Below are 10,616 nucleotides of genomic sequence, written 5' to 3' on the forward strand. Positions count from 1 at the left end.
AGAAGTGAATTGTAAGTCTGTAAGACACACAAACTTATTATTGTAAGTAATTTGTTTCTCAGGCTATGTTTATACCACAAAACAAAGTGAAACAGAGGAAAGTTGAATTTTCCTACTGAATCATCTGTGTTAGCTGGATGAATAGCATTGTGTTTGCCAGACACAGAATTACTCGATTTATAAGTCTGCTGGAAATACACCTGGACATGATGGCAGAGTGTGCCTGGACCCCGGGAGGCTCTGGATTGGCTGTGGAGCAGCAGGAAGGAGCAAAAGAAAAAAATGTTCCCAAAGCAGGGCTCTCGAGAGCAGTCCAGAACCTTGGACCAGTGAAGGGAAGCTGAGAGGTAAAAGAGCAGAATAGGTAGAGTGAGTTGGGAGGTTGTTGCTAAGAGAGGCAGAAATGGGCCCCAAGGCTGCAGCAGCAGAGGAGGAGGCTTTTAAAAGGCCTCAGGTTCCTCAGCGAGGGGGACCACATGCCTCACATTTCATTCTGGCACTGAAATGTACAGTCTTCTCTGATAGAGGCACTGCTACTGTCAACCCACCATCGCCATCACTACCACCACTACACCAGCTGGAGGGACCCAGCTCTGATGCCCACCGCTCTTCGTAAAGCATGCAGCCATGTTCCTTTTAAGGGTCAGCAGTCAGTGATTAGCTGTGCATATTGGAAGTATTGGAAAAGTATCTTTATGCTCCCCAATAAAGTTGTGAATGGATCTTATTTAGATTCTCTAAAAGATTTGCCTTTGGGCATCTAAAAGTGAAAGTTTGAGCTCAAACCAAAACTTGGCTTTGGTTTGTCCCTTCCAAGTTAATCTGAGCAGGTGAAAATATGGTACAATTTTATTTTAAATGTGTGGTCTCTGTCTTTATAAATAAATGGCCAGGCAACCTATTGGACAGTTGAAATCAAGTTCATCACGGTGATTGACTCAGTGAACCTTTATTGACACCTGGCATGTATTGGGCTGGCAACACAGAAATGGGAACAGGAATATGAGACAGGTCACACACCTAAGAATTTCCAGTGGGGAGGGTCAAGACCTGGAGAAATAACTGTAATATAAAGCATCTGTGATCAGCTACCCAGAGAGACAGAGACAGAGGAGTAGGACTATTTATTTATTGATAGCCACTCCAGAGTAATTTACCATAAATTACTCTATGTAATCTTGGCTGAATTTCTTGATATTTGATTTTCCTTTATTAATGAAAGGATTCGGTTAAATTAGATCAGCTCCAGGTGACCCAGTGACAGTACTATATCAGTTCCTTTGGAGGCACTACATTCTAAAAGGATTGTTTTGAATAACAACAACAACAAAAGATTATTATATAAACGCAAAATAAACATAATCCCAGTCCATAGAATACAAATTTAAATGTACACTGCAGTAAGAATAGCTACATTCTGCAATTCTACTACAAAAGTCTGGGTAAAGTGATCCAAATGTAACATTCTCATTTTGTTGGTGACTGATAAGCCAACACCCTAATACTTATTTAGGTCATTGAACCCTGCCCCAAGCCACAGCGAAGCCAGGAGGGTGGGAAAAGGTGGGGCTTCGGCCCACTTTACTTGAAGAAGAACTACTCAACTTTGGTGTTTATTTATCAGGATTGAGCATTAATTTTCACTGAGGGAAAAGGGGTTTAGTAGCTAAAAACAGCTGGATTCAATAATCTCTAAAGCCTCTTCCAGCTCTAGAAGGTGGAGATTCTGTGATTCTCAGTGACAGGGTCACTGCCATCCTCTCGTCCCCACCCCCTTAGTTTCCCTCCAGTGGGACAGCGAGGGCACCGAGTCTGGGTGCAACTCTGATCCCCTCTGTGCTCTCCAGCCTCCTGCAGAGAAACCAGCCCCAACTGACTCTGGCTCTCTTTTCCGTCCCAGGGTGGAGAACATGTCCATGCGGCTGGAGGAAGTCAACGAGAGGGAACACTGCATGAGGGCCTCGCTCCAGACCGTGGACATCCGGCTGGCGCAGCTCGAGGACCTCATCGGGCGCATGGCTACAGCCCTGGAGCGCCTGACGGGTCTGGAGCGGGCCGAGTCCAACAAAATCCGCTCGCGGACCTCCTCAGACTGCACAGACGCAGCCTACATTGTCCGCCAGAGCAGCTTCAACAGCCAGGAGGGGAACACCTTCAAGCTCCAAGAGAGTATAGATCCTGCAGGTGAGGAGACCTTGTCCCCAACTTCTCCAACCCTAATGCCCCGTGTGCGAAGCCATTCTTTCTATTCAGTCAGTATGAAAGACAAAGGTGGGATAGAAAAGTTGGAGAGTCTTTTTAAAGAAAGGTCCCTGAGCCTACACCGGGCCACTAGTTCCCACTCTGTAGCAAAAGAATCCAAAGTTCCTGCAGCCCCTGCAAACACCTTGGCCATTGTTCCTGATTCCAGGAGACCGTCTTCATGTATAGACATCTATGTCTCTGCCATGGATGAGCTCCACTGTGATATAGACCCTCTGGGCAATTCCATGAACATCCTTGGGCTGGGAGAGCCAAGCTTTTCGGCTCCAGTATCTTCCACAGCTCCTTCAAGTAGTGCCTATGCAACTCTTGCACCCACAGACGGACCTCCAAGCCGGAACACTGATTTCGAGGACATCACCTCCATGGACACTAAATCTTTTTCTTCAGACTATACCCACCACCCGGAATGCCAAAACCTGTGGGACACTGACCCTCCAATGTACCACACCATCGAGCGTTCCAAAAGTAGCCGCTACCTAGCCACCACCCCCTTCTTTCTAGAAGAGGCCCCCATCGTGAAATCTCACAGCTTTATGTTTTCTCCTTTGAGGAGCTATTATGCCAACATTGGGGTGCCTGTGAAAACAGCAGAATACACAAGTATTACAGACTGTATTGACACAAGGTGTGTCAATGCCCCTCAAGTGATTGCTGACAGAGCCACCTTCCCAGGAGATCTCGGAGGAAAAGTGGAGGACTCATCATGCTGCCATCCCGAACGAGAAGCAGAACTGAGTCACCCCAGCTCTGACAGTGAGGAGAATGAGGCCAAGGGCCGGAGAGCCGCCATTGCAATACGCCCCCAGGAGGGTGATAATTCAGACAGAACCCTGTCCAACAACATCACAGTTCCCAAGCTAGAGCGTGCCAGCAGCTACTCAGCAGAGGAGCCAAGTGTGCCATATGCACACACCAGGAAGAGCTTCTCCATCAGTGACAAGCTCGACAGGCAGCGGAACGCAGCAAGCCTGAGAAATCCCTTCCAGAGGAGTAAGTCCTCCAAGCCAGAGGGCCGAGGGGACAGTCTGTCCATGAGGAGACTCTCCAGAACCTCCGCTTTCCACAGCTTTGAAAGCAAACACAACTAAACCTCCCAGTAAGCTTTGCAGGAGGCTCAAGAATCCAGCCCTAAAAGTCTCCCCCAAATTCACCTGTTCCCGTTTCTTGAAACTTATCTGCTTTATTCTTAGCTGAGCAAAACAAATATTGCTTTGGGAGGTGTTAATTCAAAGGTGACTTCTGGGCAGAGATCAAGAAAGCATTTGTTCTGGCCCAGTGCCAAACATGGGATTTAAGTCATGTTCACACTTGATGGGCAGGGAGGGGAAAGAGGGAGAAGAAGGGTTGAGATGAATGTGTATCACTAGTCACTTCAGAAAGCCATGAGTTCTGGGAATGAATGGGGCTTCAAGCACTGTCCGTGCCAGGAGTCATCTTTCCATTTCTGACCGTTATCGAGAGTTTTAGGGTGCAGGGCTAAATTGCAAAAATAAAATAGAACAGCCAGCATACAAATGAGATATTCTAAACTTTCAATTCTGTTTTCTTTTCACATTGGCTCCATCACTGGTGACTGATGAAGAGCATCCTTTTTATTCAGTATAAGCCGGCAGCAAGCAGTTCTACCTAACGTCCCACATCCTTCTCATGCCAACACTTCTGTAATTGATCATTATAAAGAAAAAACAAGGTAACAGTCATAGTTCACCTGTCTCTTATATATTCGTTTCTGGTGCCACAACTTTTATCTTTTTTGAAGAAAATAAAGGGAAAAGAAATGCCTTTTTGTATTGCAATCAAAATGAAAGAAGAATTGATGTTAAAAACAGATGTCAAGTGGTTTATTATAAACAGTGGGCATTCAAGTATAGTCAAGCAAGCTCAGGATGAATGTAATTAAATAATTTTATATTTTTTAATTTATTTTGTATCTCACCTGTCATCAGTGAAGCCACTCACTGAATATGTAATAGTGAACTTAAAAAAATAGTAGGCAGAACTCACCTAAAACTGCCATATGGGATACTGTTATCTTCTCACCATCCATGTCATGTGTGATGCTGCTGTGTGACCTTCATCATTTGTATGAGTCTACCATGTCTTCTGAACGTCTCCAGGATGTAACTGCCAATTTTCCGCACCACTCATCACGCGAGCATTTTGTATATGAATATCTGGTTACATGTAGATATTTTCATACCTAGAGTTTTGCCATTTAATCTGAGCTCAGCGTAAATTTAATTGGAGTTTTTCAAGGGCTGGTATCTTTTTTATGGGATGTTCCAAAGCACTTTTTAAGGAAGTTTCAAAACCATAAATAACCTTAGAATTGACTGGGAGTTTGGTATCAACCCAAGCCATCAGTTGCACACATACCATGAATATTTTTCTTATACACAGAGTTATAAAAAAGATACAGTAGACTAAAATAGAAAACAAATAAACATGTAAAGAGTTCTGTAGTATATGCTGCTTATATACATATATATGCATTTACCCAGGGAGACATGTTAATATATAGTATATAAACAGACATATAGAGCTTTCTTAAAAGGCTTGGACTTTTCTATCACCTTGAGATATAACCAGGATTTTTTAATATCCAAGGAGTTCCATTGAAAGAGTTCATTATGTTAAATTTTGACAGATGTTGAAATTATGAATTTTTTAAATCCCTATGACCTCAGCTTTTCCTTGTACCAAACTAGAACATGACTCACTACCTTCCCTCTGCCCCTTTTTGTGCGGAAGCACTTGCTGTCATGACGTCTCATTTAGTCTGGTTTCTCCTACACAAAGCGATTATGCCAAGTACAATCAGAATAGACAAGCCAGTCTAAGCCAGATAGTATTATGGACTCGAGAATATAGGCATACGTTTCTAGATCCGAATCTGGATTTAAAGTGGGATAAAGAAATCTTCGGATTCCTATTTGGATCACTGATTTCAAAGCGAACAAAGATCTTTAAGGAAAAGGACTTAATGTCTCTGACCCCAAATACTACCTGGCTCTTTTGTTTCTCTGTAGTTATGAACTCCAAATTGTCTCATTATGTGAAATCAAGTAAGTACATGGACAAAATCTCTAGCCTTTAAATATTTAAACAAAACCCAAAACCTTCTGAACAAGCTTTTCAGTTGTAGAGATAATGATGTGGCCACATATAAAGAATTAAAGAATTCCTTCTTCACTCCTTGGATTTAAGTGAATAAGAAATAAGTCACCAGAGTCCCTCATATATAATTGCTCTAGAAACACTTAAATTTTTATTGAACTCCATATTGGCTATTTCCCCCTCAGCGAACACACATTTGAGAATAGATCAGTTGCCCTTAAACTTCCTTGAGTCACGAATCTCTATGAGGATCTAATGAAACCTCTGGGCCCGCTTCCCAGAAAAAAATGTACATACATGCAAAGTTGCAATATACCTTAAAGGGTTCATGCACCCCTGGTTCCATATTGATTGATAATGAGGAGGAGGAACCATGTTTGTTCATAATCAACGCAGTTGTAATAGGCACTTGACATTTCAAGACCATTCCTCGGTGACTCTCGGGAAGGCCAAGTCTCAGCACCAGAGTTTGAACCAAGATTTTGTTATTTTTGTTCCTTAGATTAGCTTTTGCTAGTTTGATGTACTTACATCCTAACACTTTGATGGTTTTACGTATGGAGCACATTTACAAAGCCAGAAGCCTCTCTAAATCTGTAGAGGAATCTAAGAAGGAGGTGAAATCGTTATTCTTTGACCACAGAGCAGGATATCACAGCACCTCCAGGGCCTCATTCTGGACCAGACTGAAAGTAGGGGAAAGAAATTATGAGCATGAGTGTTTCCATTCATCGTGATTTCTGGAGAGAACCGAGCAGAACCTGGGAAACAAAGTATTTAACAGCCCTGACCTTGTGACTACCTGGTCCTTTTGTTGTGCATGAAAATGAAGTTCTTACATCTTTTGTGAAGTGTGTGAAATATATAAGCCAAATTTAAGTGACTTTAAACACAACCTGTGTAACTTTCATGAGCCATTTCTTTCCTGTGCACTTACATGTGTATTATGTTTCCATCCATTTCTTTCCATTTCTGGGTGTTCTGCACACCGATGTGGCATTGATTCTGTGGCCTTGTACAGTCAGCTTGTGTCCAGCTCATTTATTTCACCATGTCCCTGATCGAGGGGACGTTAATTACCTGTCTGTGAATTAAGCAGCCCGTGAGCAGCAAGTTGTTGAGGAATGTAAATAAAGTCATAGAGCGCTCAAGGAAGTAAATAGCTTTGGTTTAATCATGTGCTTCTAAGGTGCCAATTTTTGTATACTACTATATGTCATGATTTGTTCTAAATTACTCAGTCCTTTTGAAAAAGAAAAGAAGTAAGGATGTTTAATGAAAATGACCGTGGAAATTCCTGATTAACCAACATACTTTATACTTATACTTAGAAACCTCCTGCTTAATGGATTTCAGTGAAGCTGGAAAGCTTGAGTGTAATTGCCGTGACTAGTTTGAGTATTTCTCCAGCCAGAAGGTGTATTAGGGGTCAGAATGCAGCACTTTACAGAACTGGATTTTTTTTTAAGTCTAAGCTTCCAGGTCTAGGATATTATATAGCACTTTGAAAGTTCCCCCTTTAAAAAATATATATCAGAATAATCGAATGAGAAAAATGTACTTGCAAGAACACAAAATGTGTTTCTTCTGAATGTTTCAAATGTATTCTAAAAGATGGTTTCTATAGATAATATTATGGTAGATAACTGGATAGCACATTTATTCTAGTTTCTGAGGCTGTACAGTCTAATCTTTCTGAATGTTTAGGCTGTTTAACTTCTGTAATGATGATAAATATTATCCAGTCATCGATCATGCTATATCTATAGGCTATACCATTCAGTGTGTGTGTGGCAATGCTGTATTATAAAACACATGTAAACATATATGTAACCCGTGTTTAACTCAGCATAGTTGTAGCATGTGGTTGTATTAATGAACGTTACAGGACAGCTTTATAATCATTTACAAATCTGTAACATTCAATAAAGAAGCACATGTTGCAAGGATTAATGATGTTCCCAATTCCATGTTATTTAGCATCCTCGTGAAATGGGCACTTTTGTTCCTGATCTGCTTTATGTTTTCCACATTCCCGTAGACCACTGTAAAATATTTGTATAAGCTGATGTGCATCTTCTAACCAGCCCTGTGAGCTGTGGTAGGCAAGTTGTGATTCTGTGAAAGACAAACTGGCATGTTATACAAAAGACTCTATGACAAATGAACTGAAAATAGTATTTTAAGCTCCAGTTGAATTAGGTGTTTGTTTACATCTGCTAACCCAACGTGGAAGCAGTGTACAGTATTTTATAAATATGTTCATGTAGTAACCCTGATATGTTTGTTTCTAGATAAAGTGATGCTAGTGTGTAGGTGGTTATATCCTTGTTCTAGATATTGCATTATAGCTCACTATTCTTTAATAATAGTAATGTGACTTAAATGAAATAATCCCGCTCCAAATCCAGTCTTAATTTTGTGGCAACAAAATGCATGCACTGCTTTATGCATTTCTTTTGACTTTTTAAAAGCACTTAACATTTTACTGTTGCCTGCTGTGACACTTAAACCACTTAGGAACTCACTCAAAATGTCGGGCTTCTTACACTGTTTGGGGATTATGTCCAGTTTTTTTAATTAAAAACAAAAAAGCAACCAAGGATTTTTTATTATTTTTTTAAGCTCTGAACAAATAATATGGACTAAAGTATTAACCACAGGGCCTATAGCTATGCGAGACCTGGATATAGCTAGCCAATACCACTTGGGTTTACCAAGGTCTAGGTGTTGGTGCATCTGTGATATATGAAAGGCATGTTTCTGATTCTTTAGGGCCATTAGGTGCAAATTGCTAAAACAGAGATGAGAGGGAGAAGTCCATTCGCGACAGTGTAGAAATCCACATATCAGTATGAATGAATCCAGTGGACAACATATGACCACGCTCCTACCTTGGGGCTTTTTTCACCTTCTATGTGAGCCTGGCCCAGGGGAGGGTGAGAGATGGGTGACTGGGTGTGTGATTGAGCACTGGGTGACTCTGAAGAGTTTGCCTTGTAAGGAAATCACCATTTCATTGTTAGAAGCCATTCAACATCTGGACAAGAGAGGGACCAATTTGCACAATTTACACATCTTATAAATTATGGCTTCTCAACGAGTAGAGAGAACTTTTCTCTCAGCCTGCACTGGCCTAAGCTTTCGCTTCTTTTTACCTGTCAAACAGTCTCTTTCTCAGATTAGAGTCAACCAAAGGAGGGGTTGGTTCTGATTTAAGGAAAACAAGATTTTTTTTCCTTTTCTTTTGTAATTCGTTTGAGAATGTAGTTGTGTTACCTTTTCTCTGATGAATTCCTTGCACTGATCGCTGATAATGAAATCAACACATGACCGTTTCTACATGTCATCTAAGAGAGGAATTCGGTGGCCAAGTAATCCCGACGGCGGTAAGAGTGAGGTGAATTTTCCCTCCCCTAACTTACCTAGTCTGCTGGCCCCATTAAACCTTCAGGCCATTGCCTATTTACACAGTGTTGTGTGCTGGGAAGTGAAAAGGACATGTGTGGCCAGAAGGCCATAGGCTTTCTGATGAGCATCAATGCCAACCTTGACCCAGGCCTTCCTCTGGAGCAGGCAGGCTGCTGAGAGCTGTGGGACACAGAGGGGTGTTCAGCCTTGTGCCTGGATGCATAGCCTTCTTCACCCCCTTAACTTTCTTCCTTTCTCTTGGCCCAGCACAAGGTGTTTTTTGCCAGACCAGTTGACTCTTGCTTCTATTACCTCAATACCCTCTGGACACCGGCACAGTAAACTGAAACAGTGGTTACAAACATTCAGACTTTGTCCAGCCCTCACCGTCCCACTGACTTTTCATCCTCCGCGCAACTCTACCCCACATGCTCCTAATTTGGCTGGTGTTTGCATCAGCCTCATCAGTTCTTTGCCTGTCTGAATCCCAACCCTCACATCTTCACCCCAGCTTCTCACATGTCATCAGCACCGGCCATCTGCATCTAGATTGTGGGGTTGCAAACTCAAATATGTGGAGGGACTGGATCCAGAACACAAATGTGTCAACTGGGCTGGCGAAAGACAACAGGAAGGAGTTGGGTTTGTAGGGCACGAGAGAACATGTGTCCTGCTGCAAAGACATTCACTTTCAGATGTGCAAACACTGTGGTAGCCAAACAAACGTGTCTGCCAGCAGCTTTCAGTCCCAGAGGCAATAGTTTGGGACCTCTGAATCAGAGCCAACCAGGATCATATTCTTGATTCCAACTTAGTGAGTATATACACAAAACACACTGAGAATGGAGGCGGGAGGGAAAGAAACTCACCCTACTCAGGGTTCTTTCTGTTCTCCCAAATGATATGTGCATGTATATTTGCTAGCTGCATCATTCTGTACCTAAACTCAGGATCTTTGTGAGGGAGATTCAGAAGAAGAGTACTGTAGCATTGTATCGAGGCTTGTCCGCTTCCTGTCACTACAGTGTCTGACCTGAGTTTTTATTGCTGCTCCTGCTGTGCAGAACAGTCCATGCAGTGTACTGTACTCACAGCCGTTTCATAACACAGAAGTTAGACTCTCATTTGTAAACGTTCTAACCATAGTTTATAATGGGGAAAATTATTCAAATATCATTTTTAAATGAACTCCTATAAACAATTTTGCAGTTGGGTTTCTTAAAGACATATACATCTTTTCGTTCTTTGTGTATAGATAGACAGTGGTTTGCATATCTATCGACATTATAAATATATATAAATCCTTAGAGGAATTGTTCTTTTTTAAAGGTCTCTTATTGGATTCACAGTGCACTTTGAGCTTGTTCATTTAGATATATAATTCAAAGCAAAGGTTGGCAGATACTATGGGAGAAACTTTCTGAAATTTCTGTAACAAATGTTTTGCAATAAAAAAAAAAACTCAGTAGTTCAAAACATGACTTGGACTTCCTTGTGCATTTATTTGCCACCATGTGATCTCTACCATTCTCATGCCAAGAATTGTTGGGGTACAGAGAGACAATTGCCTTGGGCTCCATAAATTACTTGTAGAGCAGAGGCTGCAACTGGTGGTCTGTGGGTCATATCTAGCCAGCAGAGAAGGGGTGTTGTTGTCCAGCACAAATATTTTCACTTCAAATAATAGTGGGAAAAGAAATTGCAGAACACATATATGTACAGTCTTTTATTTTAAAAAATATTTGCTGAGCACCTACTCTGTGCCCAGTAGTGTGCCAAGGTGAATAAAGCAGGCAAAGGCCCTGCCCCTGTGGAGTTTTAAA

At 41.7% G+C, this 10,616-nt stretch overlaps 1 protein-coding gene across 6 annotated transcripts in view; it reads left to right on the plus strand.

The window, feature by feature from the left end:
• Positions 1 to 10,271, plus strand: part of TRPM3 (transient receptor potential cation channel subfamily M member 3) — a 519,386-nt gene extending 509,115 nt beyond the window's left edge. For 4 of the 6 annotated variants that reach the window (XM_067744178.1, XM_067744179.1, XM_067744181.1 and 1 more), the window contains one exon: positions 1,901 to 10,271. In XM_067744178.1, the coding sequence (XP_067600279.1) occupies positions 1,901 to 3,353 (1,453 nt within the window). In that variant the 3' untranslated portion in view covers positions 3,354 to 10,271. The remainder of the gene's footprint in view (positions 1 to 1,900) is intronic. The other 2 variants (XM_067744183.1, XM_067744184.1) reach the window with 1 other exon arrangement.
• The last annotated feature ends 345 nt before the right edge of the window (positions 10,272 to 10,616 follow it).

The sequence above is a fragment of the Pseudorca crassidens genome, chromosome 7, assembly GCF_039906515.1.
Source record: "Pseudorca crassidens isolate mPseCra1 chromosome 7, mPseCra1.hap1, whole genome shotgun sequence".
NCBI lineage: Eukaryota > Metazoa > Chordata > Mammalia > Artiodactyla > Delphinidae > Pseudorca > Pseudorca crassidens.